The following is a 19,221-nucleotide window of genomic DNA, read 5'->3' on the forward strand; positions in this document are numbered from 1 at the left end:
GACTTTCAAACAGATGGGACTTAAAGCTCAGCATAACTTTAGCACCTTTGTCGTCCTTTCATCCCTTATCTGAAAGGCAGCATTTCTGTCAGGTACCATACTGATTCAGTACAGCATTTGAGCCTCTGAAGTGGGTCACAAACCCATAAACCTTTGCCTCTGACATTAGTGTGCCACCAATGGGCCAAGGATAATGGCTGAATCAATTCTAATCAATAGTCATAACCATAAACAGTTAGGTTAGGCCCATAACTGATACAGCATCGGGTATGATCAGACAGAGAGTGGATTTACGTATGTTGTGGAGAGTGGAAGGCAAAATAAACCAGAATTAATGGACACAAATAAGCTCTAACATATAAAACTGAGAGCAAAGGGAAGCTTAGGTTTGTTCAGGTTTTAACCAATGTGGTCAAATCTGGAACAGCAGGCAGGCAGAGTCCATGGCACCTTCCTATCACTCCCCCCCCCCACACACACACACACTCACAACGCAGTTTCAGCAAAGTGTTTGCATGAACTGTGCAATTGGTTGAAGTTGTCCATGTGGCCTGTGCCCACACCTCAACATGTTTGATGAGGTCCCGCTATGAAATAATTGCATCTGAACATGGGTGAAGAAGTCCCTTCCTTCCTGGACCTTCCTCAGAAATTCTGAAATGGATAGGAAAGCCCCTTTAATCACACGCACCAACCAGGTTTGCAGCAGGGCGTTACATAAAATTGAATCACTTGTCTCACAAGGACAAAGCAATAGAAGGAACAACTCATTTCCACTTTGTATGTGTGCCAGTCTTAACATTGAAAATCATTCCGGAACAGTGCTTTGTTAAAATATATCAATGCAGGTCAATAGATTGTAACGTATACTGTCGTGAAGTTGGGACTACCTTCATTTTTTCCATCTTTGCTCTTATGAGATATCTTAAGCAGACCCAATTTAAATCATTCCCCCCAGCACCATTACTTGCACCTTGCCGCCTTTGTGGTTGAGACGTCAGCACTGGCTCGTACTGAAGTTTCCGGATACACTAAAGTGAAAGCACTTCAGACGTAGCTTTGCAAGACCTCAGTTTTGTTGGTCATTAGCTGCGTCGCGACGAACGACCTGCAGTGTTAATTGAACCATGCCTTCTTGGAGCAGGACAGTCAGGGAGAAATATGGAGTGGGTAAGGGAAATCAGCTTTCATTCTTTCACAAACGATGTGCCATAAAGTGAGTAAAAAGTCGCCCAAATCTGCCACATTTCTGTGAGCCTGTCTGTCAACAGGATGTGGGTAGCTTGTTTCAAAAGTGCCGCTACTCAGAGTCTGAACGAAAAGTTAACATGAGATGGTACAAATCTGAAGTAGAATTCAGCAAATTGGAAAAAAAAGGAAGTTACTCTGTTTCTTTCCCTGCGCAATAGCTGTTACGGTTCACAGTTAACCATCTTTGAAACATGTTTCCCTGTCTGGGGTCAGCTTCACTGGCTAGTCTGTCGAAAAAATTTGCTGAGTCGTTTTCGCCCAGCAACATGATGCATTTGGCAAGCCAGACCCTGAAAATAGGCACCTGTTGAGCACTTAAGATAGACATGGATACATGATAGAGGAAGTGAGATATGTGGCTAATTGATGGCGTCTGTTTCCACAATGTTGTTGAGGAACTTGTTCGTCACACCAGAGCAGCTTGCAAATCCAGATTTAGCTTCCTCAAAATCCGATGCCAAGCCTAACGCTGAGATCCTGGATTTCAAATATAATGTTACATCTTGCTACATTGCACGAGAGATATTCGAACATCTATTAATAGAGTTTGTGGTGGTGATTCTCCGTTAAACCGTAATCTCCTATCCCAGTTACTCTTCTGATTTGTGATTACTTCAGGAAATATGGTGGATGTGTCAGCGTGTGGTTTTATTGTGGCTTGCCGTTTAATTGGCAAAAATGGAAAATACATTTTCTCTTTGACTGCGTGCCCTTGGCAAGCGTCCTTTACATTTTCTCTGCAACCATCTTAAATATTGTTAACCAGATGGGAAGTGAGTACAGGCTGAGTATTAGAATCACTCCTGGATCAAAGATGTAGGCCACTGTCTTTCAAACCCTCCTCGAGAAGACATTGTGTGGGAACCATAATGTTCAGGCTGTGGTTATGGCACTGACCCGAGGTCCACTGGATGCTGGTGGCTGGGCCTCTTGGTCCAAATCTGCCATATCCTCCAGAGTCACACCTACTTGAGGACTGACAAAGGGCCATGTTATCTGATACAACCACACCCAATGGTCTCACAGTGTGAGAGGTGCTGCCCAAATATTCAAGAATATATATCTAAAAGGTGTTTTTTTTTACCCCTGCTGAAATGTACTGATTCCTCTCCCTCATTCTGAGATTCTCTACAGTGAGACCAAAGAGAAAAGAGAGTTTAACTCTCTACAGTGAGGTTACCTTACCGCTTCAGTGGCAACATGTTAAGTATAAATCAATTGATTAAAAGATTTTAAATAATTCTCCTAATGAGTAATGTGGAATTATAGAGATCAGACTGACACTAGCTTTGCAATGAATTAGGTTATGCCAGCCGCAGTCCCACTATCCAATGCCATTCCTGGTAACATTGCTGGGGCTTATGGGTTGTCAGCCTTCTGATTGGTTCCCAGCTCCTAGAAACATGATTTCCTGCCTCAGGGGGCATAAGCCATGACTTTAGGAAGCCTGAACCACGTAAAGTAGAGTCGTGGCTTCCGGGTTCAGTGGAAGCGGCCTTGCCCTCGACTTTGTGGTTAATGGAGAGGACAACCTTCATGCTGCAACACGGTAGCAGAGTGGTTGGCACAATTGCTTCACAGCTCCAGGGTCCCAGGTTCAATTCCCGGCTTGGGTCACTGTCTGTGTGGAGTCTGCACGTTCTCCCCGTGTGTGCGTGGGTTTCCTCCGGGTGCTCCGGTTTCCTCCCACAGTCCAAAGATGTGCAGGTTAGGTCGATTGACGATGATAAATTGCCCTTAGTGTCCAAAAAAGTTAGGTGGGGTTACTGGGTTACGGGGATAGGGTGGATGTGTGGGCTTAAGTGGGGTGCTCTTTCCTAAGGGCCGGTGCAGACTCGATGGGCCAAATGGGCTCCTTCCGCACTGTAGATTATGTGCGGAATGTTCTCCTCATCGCTGTCTTAAATAAGAGACACCTTGGGCAGGATTCTCCCAGCCCTGGGCGGGCTGGAGAATCCCCGTGAACGGGCCACGCCGACCCAACACCGCAGAGCAGCGAATCGTGCCATTGGCACCGGCATGGTTGGCGCGGCGCCAGTCGCAGGCCACTCTCCGCGGCCAGCCCGCCAATTCTCCGGCTGTAAGAAAAGAGCTGAGCCCCGCCGGCGCCCTTCTAGCCTGCTCTGAGCCGGCGGGACCTCGTCATTGAAGGGTCGGGTAGCGGCCTGTGGTGGGGGAGGGGGGTCCGACCCCGTGGGGGGGGGGGGGGCCCTCCGATGTGTCCTGGCCCGTGATCGGGGCCTACCGATCGATGGGCCGACCCCTGTAGTCCTGCGCATGTTGCGTCAGGGCCAGCGCGTTGAAGGAGGCCACTGCGCACATCCTCATTGGCGCCGGCGCAACTGCGCATGCGCTAATTCCGCAGCACACAGTTCGGGCCGTGATCGGCAGCTGGAGCGGCGCAAACCCTGAATGTGCCAGAATTAGTCCTGGGAGCGGCCCGTTCACGCTGTCATAGAACGCAACGGCGTTTACGACGGCGTGTAAACTCTGCCGCGGGATGGGAGAATCCCGCCCCTTATTTTTCAATTGTGTGTCCTGATTTTAGTCACTCTCACAAGGGGAAACCTCCTCTCAGCATCCTCCTGAGTGGATTTTATCAGAACCTTCCTTTCTGGTTCCACTCCAGAGAATTGGACACAAATTGACAGTCCAGTGCAATCCTGAGAAAATGCCGTGCTCTCGAAGGTGACACCTTTCCAATAAGGTGGTACACCAAGATACCAGCAGATTTCTCAGCAGAACATGGAAGATTCTATCCAGGCGCTAATTTAAAAAAATATATTTTTATTCTCCATTTTCACATTTTCTTCAAAATTTACACCCCGCCAACAAACAGTAAACAGTAACAAATACAATGTCAATCCCCTTATTAACAACAATGATCCCACCTTCCTACCACCCCCCAAACAACGGCCCGCATGACAACATAAGCATAAAACAAACCCTCCCAAGGAGAAAAAAAAAGAAAAAGGAATCAGGAATCGCCTATGGTCACCATTAACATATATAGTCCACCCTCCCCCCCCCCCTTAATATTCGACGCCATCCACTCCCCGAAAGAGTACCGTGAATGACACCCATGAATTGTAGACCCCCCCAGCACACACAGATTCCTCCCCTCCACTTCCTCTTGTCAACTCCTCCCCCCAGCCTCGGTTCCTTCCCCCAACTTTTCACCCCAGCTAGACTCACCAAAACCTGTTCTACCAGGATCCGATGACCACAGCACCTCCCCCTACTAACTCCCGTTCACTGGAAACCGGCCAGCGTGGAGGCACCCGCCAGGGTCTCCTTCCCCCTTGCCCGGTCCCAGGAAAACCAAGAAATTCCCTTTAGCACACAACCCCAGCATACACACCCAAGCCCCAAAGAACCATCATTGCTAATGAAAGTCCCAACTCTACCCTTGTCCAAATATATACAGCGTTGACTGATTTAGTACATACACCAACACGCAGTGAAAAAATAAAGTTACAAGAGGCTACATCGGTACACGACGCGCTCTCAGTCCCATTTCTCAATTCTGCCACAGTCCTTCTGCCTTCGCAAACCCCTCCGCCGCATCCACTGTCCAAAAATAAAAGTCCTTGGATTTGTAGGTCACCCTCAACTTAGCTGGATACATTATGCCGCACTACACCTTGCTGTTGTACAGTGCCTTCTTGACCTGGCTGCCTCCTCGCCAGCTCCACCGTAAAGTGCTGGTGTATACGATTACCAGCTCCAGCCCACTGCACCTCCCGCTTCTGCTTTGTCTAGCCCAGTACCTTCTCCTTCACGCAGTACCTACGGAAACAAACAGTTACTAATCTTGGCGGCTCCACGACCTATGAGCCCGATCCAGTTCGTATCGAGAGGGATCGTCCCCCTCCCCCAATAGCTCTGCCAACATCGTGGCAAAATACTCCGTCGGCCTAGGGCCTTCCACCCCTTCGAGCAGACCCACGATCCTCAGATTCTGACGCCTGGAACTGTTTTCCAGGCCTTCCATTTTGGCTCGCAGCCCCTTGTTGGTCTTTATTCAATGCCACTTCCACTTCCTTCAGTGTCTCACCTTGCTTCCGCACTTCCACCACTGCGCTCGATACCACCGCCCTCACCGGGACAATCGCCTCCTCCACCAGCACTTGCAGCACCACCCCCATCTCCTTCTTCATCGCTTCCATGTGCTTTGTGAACTGTTTTTCAAGTTCCACGGCCATCACCTTGGTAATTTCTTCTGCCGTGAGCAATGTGGCCTCCCCTGGTGCCCAGCCTCCGATTTCCTTACAGTTCCCGCGCTGACTTTTCCACTCCCCAGCGGACTTTCATTAACCTCCTTTTTCCCGTTTTTTCCCCCAACTTGGACATTTCTCCTCACTGTGCCATCTTACAGCTTTTTTAGCCTCCATTGCCCCTGGGACTGGGCGTCAAAACCCTCGAAAATTCTACTCCTGAACAGGAGCCCTCCAGTGTGCGGCTGCCTTCCGCCCGCTGTCACCGGAAGTGATCCAGGCGCTATTGAAGAAAAGCAGGGAGGTTCTCCCCAGTTTCCTGGTCAATACTTGTCCCTCAACTAAACAACAGAATTTTTGGTCATTTTATCATTGCTGTTTGTGGGAGCTCGCTGTGTGTATGCTAACTGCTGCTTTTCCTGCATTACTAGAAAGCTACGATTCAAAAGTGATTCGGTGGCCATAAAGAGCTTTGAATTATAGGCCTGGATTTTCACCAGGTCAGAATATATTGGCTGAGGCCTGATTCTGGGATTCTCGCCCCATTCTCATTTCCAATTCCATTGTAGGTGTGGGAAGTTTAAACCACGTCGTCACCCCACCAGTATAGTTCTAATGCAATTAGGCCCCTTCCGTAAGTAGACATGGTTGATGGCACCTCAGTGGGAGGGCACTCCCAGTCCCAAGTGGGGAACTCAAAAATAAAAACAGCAACCTGCAAATGGATTGCTTTGACTGACAGCTATCTTGTCTAGCAGAGAAAAAACAGGGCCACCATGTTTGCAGTTTCAATCGGCTTTGCTGTCCAAGGTATTTTTAGACTTTTAAAGATGTTATGAAAGGATCATTTGACCATTTTCAAACTTTCCCATTGCTATTAGATAGCTCTTGAGGTCTGCTCACATGGGGCGACTGGGTGACAGGCTATGGGATATACATGGGGCATAGAAGGGGAATGGGAATATGAGGGGGTATGGACAGGACAAGGGGGATATGTGGGAAGAATTGGGGTGAGGGATTGAGGGCCTGTCATTCATCATTGCACCTTGGATCATGTCCCAGTAAACAGAGGCAGGCGTTCTGGACTGTTGGCTGCGCCATCTGCTTGTCGCTGTTGCTGCCTCAGGCCTTCCTCCAGAGGTGATGGGCCCGGCTCCATCCTGCCTCCTAAGTGCAAATATATGATAGGCAGGAGACAGGTCTGCTGTAGTGGGAAGTTTCTGGACTGGACATTCCCGTCTCCTCCACGAAAATCCAGCCCAATGGCCAATCCAGTTATTCTCACTCCCCTCTTCTTGCCCCACATTAATATATTTTTTCTCTTTGGCTGATTTATCCAATTCTTTTTTCGGGGATTTATATTCGTTACCCTCGGGGAGCGCATTTCAAATCCTCACTTGTTGCATAAAATAATCTTTTTCCTCATGTTGCCTTTGGATCTTTCGCCAATCACGTTAAACCTGTGCCCTGTAGTTATTGACCCTTCAGCCATTGAAAACAGTATGGACATCCTGAAATCATAAAAGATGCCCTATACATTTCTCTTTTTCATCCTTCCTGCCTTCAAGGCACAGCAACTATAATGTTATGTTTCTTTGTTGTTTGATTAGATTTTGCATTCATGAAAATGATGAATGCACCGAAAATGGAATGTTTCCTCAGGCAACATGTGCCTTCTAGGACTAAAAACTAAGTTAAAACAAAATTTTACCACTCTCTTCCTAAATTTGGACCGATTTCTTCCTCTACCAATCTTCCTTGTTTGGATAACTTTGAGGGTGGCCTTGTAAATTGAGACCAACCATTTCTCCTGCAGGTGTCTCTTCCACTGCCAGACTTAATGATTTCATCCATCTGTCAATTCTAGTCCATTTTCTTTAGTCGACCAATTCCAGTGCCCTGTACAATGCATCACCCACCTCACTTATGAATCTTACCACCTAACCTCTGCATTTTGTTACTTTTCTACCCACCTTTAAGAACCCTCTTAGCACCTAGTTGTTTGATTACGCATCTTTTGCTTTCACGGCTCAGTGATTTATTGCCAAAGAATTTACAGTTTAATCATTTGCAAATGCTTTGGGAATTTTATTGCAACACCATTTCCTTCCAAAAAGACAAATGCTAAATCCAGATATGAAAGAATAGTGCCAGCATAGGATCATAAGGTCTAGATGGATGTTCTGCAGTGGAAGGTCTAAACAACTTTGTGAGTGGACCAACAATTATTATGGTCTGGATTCTCCGATTCCCCAGTCACATGTTTCTTGGTGGCGCGCTGTTCACTGGTGGCGGGATTCTATATTCCCGCCACTTGTCAATGGGATTACCCATTGAAGCCACCCCATGTCACTGGGAAACCCACAGGCAGGGGTGTACTGCCAGTGGGAATAGAGAAGAGTCTTCCTAATTGGACTTGAAAAATGAAAGCCAACATGTTCTCCGGCTGTTCCCACCAAAGAGATCCTCCAGTCCCACCATCAGGGACCCTCCCCCGCCACGGGCTTCCCAGAGAAGGAGGGTGCGAACACCAGGAAGACCCATTGGCAACAATGGGAGCAGAAGATCCTGCCGCTGGCCAATGGTGGGTCATCTATGCCGCCGCAAAACATGCCGCATGGTGGAGGTGATAGGGAGGGATCCCGCCCGAAAGATGGAGAAATTGAGGCAGCGTGTCGGGGTGAGAGATGCATGGAATAGGCGGGTAAGAGAAAGAGAGAGAGAGAAGGGATGGACAGAAACATGTGGAAATGTTCTACGTAGTTGGACCAACAGAATTTTCTGAGTGAACAACTAGTGGTGGTGGTGCTTATTGTTTGCATGAGATTGGAACTGTTTCGCTGGGGAGAAAACATTCTGAAGGTAACCGCGTCAGTGTAGAGAGGCATCTGGAAATTCAAAAATTATTAATGCTGAAGGAAGGAAGTTGGAAAAACCCCATTCATTGTGTTGGGCAACGAGTCAGGAACATCAGACAGTTTAATGTGTCAAACTACAAGGATGTTACATGGTATCATCAAGCAGGGCAGGAGGAGACAGGGAAACTGCTTGATCCCACCTTGAAAAAAATGGGGCGAAATTCTCCTACCCGCCCTGCCATATTTCTGCCCCGACCGGCCGGCGGGAGTCTCCGTAACATCGGCCGGTCAATGGGGTTTCCCATTGTGGGGCAGCCCCACGCCGTCGGGAAACCCCCCCCCGGCGCCGGCAAAACGGAGACTCCCGCCGGCGGAGAATGACGCCCAAGGAATCTGACACCTGGGGCAAGATTCTCCGACCCCCCGCCAGGTCGGAGAATCGCCGGGGGCTGGCGTGAATCCCGCCCTCACCGGTTGCCGAATTCTCCGGCACCGGATATTCGGCGGGGGCGGGAATCACGCCGCGCCGGTTGGCGCCCCCCCCCCCCCCGCGATTCTCTGGCCTGGATGGGCCTGTCCCGCCGGCGTAGATGAGACCACCTACCTTACCGGCAGGACAAGGCGGCGCGGGCGGGCTCCGGGGTCCTGGGGGGGGGGCGCGGGCGATCTGGCCCCGGGGGGTGCCCCCACGGTGGCCTGGCTCGCGATCGGGGCCCACCGATCCACGGGCGGGCCTGTGCCGTGGGGGCACTCTTTCCCTTCCGCCTCCACCACGGTCTCCACCATGGCGGAGGTGGAAGAGACTCCCTCCACTGCGCATGCGCGGGAATGCCATCAGCGGCCGCTAACGCTCCCGCGCATGCGCCGCCCGGAGATGTCATTTCCGCGCCAGCTGGCGGGGCACCAAAGGCCTTTTCCACCAGCTGGCGGGGCGGAAATTCGTCCGGCGCCGCCTTGCCCCTTAAGGTTGGGGCTCAGCCCCTAAATATGTGGAGCATTCCGCACCTTTGGGACGGCGCGATGCCCGTCTGATTTGCGCCGTTTTGGGCGCCAGTCGGCGGACATCGCGCCGATACCGGAGAATTTTGCCCCTGTTTTTAAAAAAATTCTATCATTGGATGTGGTTATCACTGGCAAGGCCAGCATTTATTGCCCATCCCTAATTGTCCTTGAACTTAGTGGTTTGCGCAACCATTTCAGAGGACAGTTGAGAGTCACCCACATTACTATCACATGTATGCCAGACTGGGTAAGGATGTTAGATTTCCTTCCTTAAAGGAATCATATGTGTTTTTATGACAATCAATGGTCACCTTTATTTTCAAGATTTTATTACTTGAGTTTAAATTCCACCAGCTGCCATAGTGGGATTTGAACTCATGTCCCCAAAGCATCGGCCTGGGCTTCTGGATTACTAGTTTAGTGACATTTTCAATACACCATCACCTACCCCTGCTAAGGAAGAGACACTTTCAGGAGATGATCCACTGTGTCACCCCAATAAGGAATATGAATGTTGAAAGAATTAGTGTAAGGTTAGAAATAAGAGCATCAGATATCTCGGGTGGGATTCTCCGTCAGCTGACGACGGAACGGGAAACGTGATTGGGCAGAGAATCGGTTTTGAGGCCGAAATTGTGGCGGGCGCCGGTTTCATGCCAAAGTGCAGTTCTCCGGTGCCTCGGCAGTGGTGCCAATGCGTTCCACTCCGCAAGTACAGTAAGCACCGTTTGCGTATCAATAGTGGACCTGACCCGGCATTCTCTGGGGCCTCTGCGATTCTCTGCCTCTTCTATACTCCAATGAATACAGGTCCAACTTCTCAACCTCTCCTCATAAGAAAATTCCTCCATACCCGGGATGGACTTGGTGAACCTTCTCTGGATTACCTCCCATGTCAGTGTATCTTTCCTTAGATAAGAAAACCAAAATTGTACACAGTATTTCAGGTGTAGTCTAACTAATGTCTTGTATAATTTAGCAGGACTTTTATATCAACAGCACAGAAACAGGCCGTTCAGCCCACCTGGACTATATTGACATTTATGCTCCATCCAAGACTTCACCCCAACCTCTTCATCTAATGCTGCTCACATATTCTTCTATTCCTTTCTTGCTCATGCACCTCTCCAGCTTCCCCTGATTTACATTTGGGCAATTCATCTCAACTGCTCCTTGCAAGTAACACATTCTAACTACTCTTCGGATAAAGACATTCCTCCTGAATCCTCGATTGGATTTCTTAGCGACTGTCTTATAACTATGAATATTTGGACTCTCCACAACTGGAAATATGCTTTGTATGGTTCCAATAGAAAGTTATAAATCTTTAGAAATCATTGGTAGGAGCACAGTTGGAGTCCTCTGTTCAATTTGAGGCACTACACCATAGGAAAGGTATTATCGTGCTGAATGGCGTGGAGATTTACGAGAACGGTACCAAGAATTGAAGGACTTCAATCACGTTGAGAAGTTGGGAATGTTCCCCTTTAGATCAGAGAAGGTTCAGGGGAGATTCGATAGAGATGTGCAAAATTCTGAGGGTATTGGCTCGGGCAATTAGGGAGAAAATGTTTCCTATATCAGGAGAATCGATAATCAGAGGATACTTGGTAATTTACAGAAGAATGTGGGGGAGGATGGGAACTTTTTTATGCAGAGTTGTTATAATCTGGAAAGATCAGACTGAAAGGGTGGTGGAAGCAAAGCCAGTGGTAACTTTCAAAAGGGAACTGGGTATAAACTTGAAAATTTGCATGACTAAGGGGGAAGGAATGGGGCTTATTTGATAGCTTTACCAAAGGGCCAATACTAGCAGGATGGGCAGAATGGCATCATTTCTATGTAGTGAGGTTTTATGCTTTGATACTGGTTACTAGTTCAGATAAAGACTAGGAAGTGAAAAGTACACTTAGCTTCGAGGAATCATTAATCTCAGGGCTGAGAAGGGAATACAGATGAGGGGCGGAATTCTCCGACCTCCCGCCGGGTCGGAGAATTGCTGGGGGCGGCGTGAATCGCGCCCCCGCCGGCTGCCGAATTCTGCAGCGCCGGGAATTTGGCGGGGGCGGGAATCGCGCCGCGCCGGTCGGCGGTCGCTGGCAGCGGCCCCCGGCGATTGTCCGGCCCGTGGTGGGCCGAGTGGCCGCCCGTTTTTTGCCGGTCCCGCCGGCGTAAATTAGAGTAGGTCCTTACCGGCGGGACCTGGCGGCGCGCGCGGCCTCCGGGGTCCTTGGTAGGGGCACGGGGGGATCTGGCCCTGGGAGGTGCCCCCACGGTGGCCTGGCCGGCGATCAGGACCCACTGATCCGCGGGCGGGCCTGTGCCGTGGGGGCACTCTATTCCTCCGCGTCGGCTGCTATTCCTCCGCCATGGCCGACGCGGAGATGAACCCCCCTGCGTATGCGCTGGGATGGCGCCAGCACACGCTGACACTCCCGCGCATGCGCCAACTCACGCTGGCTGGCAGAGGCCCTTCAGTGCCGGTTAGCATGACGCCAAGCCCCTTCCCCGCCGACTGGCGCGGCGCAAACCACTCTGGGGCCGGCCTAGCCCCTGAAGGTGTGGAGGATTCCGCACTTTGGGGCGGCCCGACGCCGGAGTGGTTCACGCCAATCCTCGGCGCCGGGACCCCCCGCCCCGCCAGGTAGGGGAGAATCCCGCCCGAGGTCTTTTGGTACAGATATGTGTCTGAAGAGGGCCGATCAGAGGTAGGTTGATATAAAAAAACGAAGCCGGCTCAGTCCTTCATCTGAAGCTGGACAGTTAGAGACTTGGCTGTCAGAAATAATTAATGCTGAATCGGGAAGAGAATCAGCTCAAGAACAATCAATTCTTTAAAGTCTTTAGAGGGAATGATTAGAGACTTGAAGCCAACAGTAATCCTCCCAGTTTGTGAGCAATGGTTGAATAGCATTTTAAGTTGCCCAGAAGGCACTGCAGCTTAAAAGAAAATCACTGCTGGTTTTGGTCACAGAAAAACTGCAATCATTATCGATTGCAGTGACTAGGTTTCATCTTTTATTTCCATCTTTCTGTCCCTTATAGTGTGAAGACTGCCCTAATCTGAGATCGATAGATTTTTGCTAAGCAAAGATATTAAGGGATATAGGCTAAAGGCAGGTATATGGGGCGTCATACTAAGTGGGTGCCTGGAACTCACTACCGGAGGAGGTAGTGGAAGCAGGAACGATAGGGACATTCAAGGGGCATCTTGACAAATATATGAATAGGATGGGAATAGAAGGATACGGACCCAGGAAGTGTAGAAGATTGTAGTTTAGTCGGGCAGTATGGTCGGCACGGGCTTGGAGGGCCGAAGGGCCTGTTCCTGTGCTGTACATTTCTTTGTTCTTGTTCTTTGTTTGTCATTCTCCGACCCCCCGCCGGGTCGGAGAATGGCCGTTGGCCGCCGTGAATCCCGCCCCCGCCCCCGCCGAAGTCTCCGCTCCCGGAGATTGGGCGGGAATCCAGCCGTGCCGGTTGGCGGGACCCCCCACTGGATTCTCCGGCCCGGATGGGCCGAAGTCCCGCCCAGGAATTGCCTGTCCCACCGACGTAAATCAAACCTGGTATTGACAGGCTCGAGGGGCTGAATGGCCTACTCATGTTCCTATTCCCCCCCCCACTCACAAACCAAACAGAATCACAATTACAGTTTAAGTTCTTTTCCGCAGAGCTTTTTGTTGCATAAATAATTTGAGGGTGCGGATAGCCCAGTAATTATTTTATTGGACCAATGCAGCAGAGGTCACAAGTTCAAACATGACGGTTTGAGAAACTTAATTCAGTTCCTAAAGTAATCAGAAATAAAACAATCTAACATCAGCAAAAATGACAGTGAGTCTTCCAGATTGTCAGGCATGTCAGTGTTAAATTATAAGGAGATGGTTCTTAAACGAGGTTTGTAATCTATGATATATAAGAGATTGAGAGGTGACTTGGCTGAGATGTTTAAAATGTTAAGAGGGTTTTCTCGAGTCAATGCAGAAGAACTATTTTTTTTTGTTGGGGGGGGAATTAAGAACAAGAGGCCATGGTCTTAAATTTAGAGCTAGGCCGTTTGGGAGTGCTGTGTGATTCAATGTAATCAGGAAGTACCATTCCAACAAAGAGCAAATCAAAATCTGGAACTTTCTCTTTCCAAAAGACTGTGGCTGCCAGGACTTGCATTATCAAAACTACAACTGATAGATTTTTGTAGGTTAAGATTTTCAAGGGATATGGAACGCAGGATAGTAAATAGAATCATGTTGTAGGTAATTCCAAATCTCTTCCTGCAACTAGTGGTGCAAATGAGCAGACATTCATCTGTTTCCACAGCTATTTATTCCTGGTTGGAACAGGTTGCTAATCGTCACCAGAGGCGTATAGTTTGAGGGGGTGCCACTCCACATCAAGCATGGCTGACCAGGGATCTCTCCTGCCGTTACTGCCAGTCATTGGCATGTGTTGGAAGGACTTGCAGGTTAACACTCAAATCTGTTTGGCTGCATTACCGTCACACCTTCCTTGGCCATCACGTTCTGGGGCAGGACTAAAACCTGGAGCTTCTAGCTCTGAGGCAGGGACGCAACCCACTGCACCACAAGACCTCAAAGTTACAGATAAACTGCGTTCGAACTGAATGGCGAATCAGACCTTAGGTGTGCAGGCAACTTTTTATGATCTCACAAATGTTCTTTCGAAAATCAGTAACAGGTCTGGTTGATACATGGCTCAACCCAACACCAAGGTATTTGATTCTTAAATTCCCTGAGTCATACCATCACTTTCTAAAGGGAACTAAACATGGAGAATATAGGCCACCTTTACCTGAAATGTCCATTTCCCAAGAACAAACTAAATCCCCTTGTCAACAGATTCTAGAAGTAGGCTGAATCTGTTGTGAACCAAAATTGTCACCTTTTGTTTTGTGTTGTACATGAGATTGTTTAGCTCTGCTATAACAAATTATGATTTAATTCTCCTTTATTTGTCCCATAAGAGAATAAGCCGGGACCCCGGCTATATCTTCTGTTACTTTGAGAGGTGCAAAATAGAATTCTGCATGGCCACATCATCATGGCCTGACTTTCCTGAGCCTTCTCCCAGCCCTTTTCTCAAGTGGGATGGGCAGAGGAGGATGGAAGGCGTTGTATGTTTTATGTCTCTGGACCATACAGAGATGATGCACAAGTTTGTATGTGTGCAGCAACTTTATTTACAATACTTTAAATTGTCTGCCTACTCCGTCATGCTTCTCGCAGCTTCTTGCTCTATCTAAGCTTTGTTTACTTTTCTCATAATCCAGCCTAAACTGATCAAGTGCAGATATTGTAAACAGACTTGCATAATCAAACACGAAACAATTGAACACGACAGAGTGTAGCTGAAACTACGCAATAGGATCAGGCTCATTCTAATAATTCTAGAAGAGTGGATAGTCCCAAATTCCAAAAGGTTGCTTGCCAGATGCACAAGTGCAGGGGATAACATTTTCCATGGAGACTGGTGATGCACGATCAATGACCACTAAAGCGAGGTTGTACTCCAACTGAAGGCTTTAATAAGCTGGATGTTTCCCCCAGCAGCTCAGGTACAGAATGAAGGCTGCTGGGGCGGCACGGGCTCTTATACCCCGCCTTGCAGGGCGGAGCTACCATACAGCTTGACCAATAGGAAACATACAATATCTACCAATGGTGTTCCAGCATTACCAGGTAACGTAATACCTCTACACAGACTACCACATTCACTCCCTGTTAAAAAAGAGTCCGACGGGGGTGGTGGCTTGATATTACAACATGGTAACGTGGTAGAAATTATAGTTATGGAGGTAGCGTAATACCTCCGGACAGCGTTTTGTAACTATTTACAGATTCATAATTAACTATACACTTTAAAATGAAGCAATCAGTCGATCGGGGTCCTGGTTGTCCTCTCTGATCGTCGAAGCTTCGGTGGTGACTCCGGTGGAGGCTCGGGCGTCTGTGACTCCAGGAGTGTGGCCTCGATCTCTGTGGCAGCTTCAACACCCCTAGATGGCGCTGATGGGGAAAACGGTTGACCTGGGAAGGGAGCGTCTGCGGGGTGCGTCGGTGGGTGGGGGGGGGGCCGAGACGGGGCCGGCAGAAGGACCGATCCTCCTGTAAGGTGCACTGGTGGAAGGGAGGTTGGAAATGGTGGCTGGGGTGTGCGTGGCGATCCGGCGGGCGCCAGGTCTCGGAGGGAGACCGTATTTTGACCACGTAGGCGTACTGGGGGTTAGCGTGGAGAAGATGGACCCTCTTGACCAACGGGTCGACTTGTGCGCTCGCACATGTTTTCGGAGCAGGATGGGTCCGAGGCCTGCCAGCCAGGTCGGGAGCGAGGACCCAGAGGAAGACTTCCTGGGAAAGACCAGGAGACGTTCGTGAGGTGTTTGGTTGTTCGTGGTACAAAGCAGTGACCGGATGGAGTGGAGGGCACCCGGGAGGACTTCCTGCCAGTGGGAGACTGGGAGATTCCTGGATCGTAGGGCCAGTAGGACGGTCTTCCAGACCGATCCGTTCTCCCTCTCTACCTGTCCGTTACCCCGGGGGTTGTAACTGGTCGTCCTGCTCGAGGCGATGCCCTTGCTGTGCAGGAATTGACGCAGTTCGTCGCTCATAAAGGAGGACCCCTATCACTATGTATGTAAGCGGGGAACCCGAACAGTGCAAAGATGCTATGGATGGCCTTGATGACGGTGGTTGCGGTCTTGTCCGGGCAGGGTATGGCGAATGGGAACCAGGAGTACTCGTCAATCACGTTCAGGAAGTACGTGTTGCAGTTGGTGGAGGGGAGGGGTCCTTTGAAGTCCATGCTGAGGCGTTCAAAGAGACGGGAAGCCTTTATCAGGTGCGCTTTCTCTGGTTGGTAGAAGTGCTGTTTGCACTCCGTGCAGATTTGGCAGTCCCTGGTGGCTGTCCTGACCTCCTCGATGGAGTAGGGCAGGTTGCAGGTCTTGATAAAGTGGAAAAAGCGAATGACCCCCGGGTGGCAGACGTCCTCGTGGAGGGCTCGGAGGCGGTCCACTTGTGCGTTGGCACATGTGCCACGGGACAGGGCATCAGGAGGCTCGTTTAGCTTCCCGGGACGATACAAGATCTCGTAGTTGTAGATGGAGAGTTCGATCCTCCACCGCAAGATCTTATCGTTTTTTATCTTGCCCCGCTGTACATTATCGAACATGAAAGCAACTGACCGTTGATCAGTGAGGAGAGTGAATCTCCTGCCGGCCAGGTAATGCCTCCAATGTCGCACAGCTTCTATTATGGCCTGGGCCTCTTTTTCGACTACGGATTGGCAGATTTCGGAAGCATGGAGGGTACGTGAGAAGAAGGCCACGGGTCTGCCCGCTTGGTTGAGGGTGGCCGTCAGAGCTACATCAGACGCGTCGCTCTCGACCTGGAAGGGGAGGGACTCGTCGATGGCGTGCATCGTGGCCTTTGTAATGTCTGCTTTGATGCGGCTGAAGGCCTGGCAGGCCTCTATCGACAGGGGAAAAACTGTGGATTGGATCAGGGGACGGGCCTTGTCCGCATAGTTGGGGACCCACTGCAGAGTAAGAGAAAAACCCTAGGCAGCGCTTCAGGGCCTTGGGGCAGTGAGGGAGTGACGAATGTGATATAAAATAGTTACTTTAGAGTTACTAGTTAATGTAATGTAGAAGTAAGCCACTTTGATTCTTGCAGTTAGGGACAAAGGAATTTGAGACCGCATGGAAAAAGCAGGAAGAGGTGTGTCTATGAGAGTGATGCTGCATTGATAGGGGCCAGAGAAAGGGATTGGAAGTGAGCCAATCAGAATAGATCGAACAGGTCAGGAGGGACATAGGCTGACCTATGTCCGTCGAGTATGAAACTTGATACCATTTGAATTGATTTTGCAGAGATCCCTTTGTCTTTTAGTTCAGTCGTTTTCTGGGATGTAAGAGGCTGGATGTCTCTTACGTTTCTGTAAGATGATTCAAGCTTGCAAGCTAAATAAATAACTTCTGTTTACGTGCGAATCCGTCTCAACTTTTATTGGGGCCAGACTGACAGAGAAAGAAATTTGGAGATCTACAGGAGGGGGATCTCCATAACGTTCAGGGTCGGGGCCTATAACTCCATTTCGCACTACGTAGCCGAGGATGGCTAGGCGGCCGGTCCTAAACACGCATTTATCCTTGTTATACGTAAGGTTAAGGATCTTTGCGGTCCAGAGGAATTTTCGGAGGTTGGTGTCGTGGTCCTGCTGGTCGTGGCCGCAGATGGTGACGTTATCGAGATACGGGAATGTTGCCCGTAAACCGTAACGGTCAACCATTCGGTCCATCTCGCGCTGGAAGACCGAGACCCCGTTGGTGACACCGAAGGGAACCCTTAAGAAGTGATAGAGCCGCCCATCTGCCTCGAAGGCAGTGTATTTGCGATCACTATTGCGGATGGGGAGCTGGTGGTAGGCGGACTTAAGATCCACCGTGGAGAAGACCTTGTAATGCACGATCCTGTTTACCAGGTCGATATGTGCGGGAGAGGGCACGCGTCCAGCTGCGTAAACATATTGATAGTCTAACTGTAGTTGATGACCATCCTATGCTTCTCCCCGGTCTTTACCACCGCTACTCTCCAGGGACTGTTGCTAGCTTCAATGACTCCTTCCCTCAGTAGCCTTTAGACCTCTGACCTAATAAAGATCCGATCCTGCGCACTGTACCATCTGCTCCTGCTGGCGACGGGTTTGCAATCCGGGGTGAGGTTCATAAACAGGGACGGCGGATCGACTTTGAGGGTCGCGAGGCCGCAGACAGTGAGGACGGTATAGGGCCGCTGAATTTGAAAGTTAGACTTTGTAGATTACACTGGAAGTCTAAACCTCGGAGTGTGGCCGCACAGAGGTGGGGAAGGACGCAGAGCCGGTAATTTTTAAAGTCCTTTCCCTGGACTGTGAGATTTGCTACACAAAACCCCTTTATCTCTACTGAGTGGGAACCGGAGGCCAGGGAGATTTCTTGATGAACGGGGGTGAACGAGGAGAGAACAGCACCATACCGTGTCGGGGTGTATGAAGCTCTCCGTGCTCCCAGAGTCGATTAAGCAGGACGTCTCGTGCCCGTTGATTAGTCCTGTTGTTGTAGCAGTTGAGAGTGTTCGAGGCCGGGACTGATCCAGAGTCACCGAGGCTAATCTCAGCAGTTGAGTGTTCTCTTCGGGCGGTGTGCGGTCAGCCAAGCTGGGGTCCTGGGAGTCCATCCAAGATGGTGGCCCCCATTGGTCGCACATGGCTGGGGGTGCATAAAATGGCGCCGCCCATCCATCGAACGTGGCGTCCGCCGGACAAGATGGCGGCGCCCGGGGCTCTGGAGGAGGGAGATGGCGGCGCCCGCTGGCCGCCCGGGGACCATGGAGAGGTTTGTGGTGGCGGTCTGCATTCGCCGCCGGAGACCGCGGTGACCGCACGGGCCTGGCATACCACCACGAAGTGGCCCTTATTACCGCATCCCTTGCAGGTGGATGCGCGGGCCGGGCAGCTCTGCCGGGGGAGCTTGGCCTGCCTTCAAAAGTAGCAGCGAGGCCCCCGGGGTTGCCAGGCCGCCTTGCAGCGCAAGCTTGTGGGGCGATGGGGAATGTCTCGGGGTCGGCTGCGGAGGGGTTCCTCGTTGCCCAGGGGGCAGCCATGCGGTCGGGAATGTAAGCGCGGGCGTTTCTGGAGGCCACATCCAGGGAGCCTGCAAGGGCCCGAGCCTCCTTGAGGCCTAGGGTGTCTTTTTCCAGCAATCGCTGGCGGATTTGGGAGGAGAGCATACCTGCCACAAAAGTGTCCCGGATCAAGAGTTCTGTGTGGTCGCTCGCCGAAACTTGCGGGGAGCTGCAGTTTCTCCCCAACACCAGGAGCGCAAGGTAGAATTC

At 50.2% G+C, this 19,221-nt stretch overlaps 1 protein-coding gene across 1 annotated transcript in view; it reads left to right on the plus strand.

Moving 5' to 3' along the window:
- The first annotated feature begins 1,057 nt into the window (after positions 1–1,057).
- Positions 1,058–19,221, plus strand: part of LOC140426764 (dedicator of cytokinesis protein 2-like) — a 1,003,703-nt gene continuing 985,539 nt past the window's right edge. The window contains exon 1 of the mRNA XM_072511919.1: positions 1,058–1,170. Coding sequence (XP_072368020.1) covers positions 1,128–1,170 — 43 coding nt within the window. The 5' untranslated portion in view covers positions 1,058–1,127. The remainder of the gene's footprint in view (positions 1,171–19,221) is intronic.

Source organism: Scyliorhinus torazame, chromosome 7, assembly GCF_047496885.1.
Source record: "Scyliorhinus torazame isolate Kashiwa2021f chromosome 7, sScyTor2.1, whole genome shotgun sequence".
Lineage (NCBI taxonomy): Eukaryota > Metazoa > Chordata > Chondrichthyes > Carcharhiniformes > Scyliorhinidae > Scyliorhinus > Scyliorhinus torazame.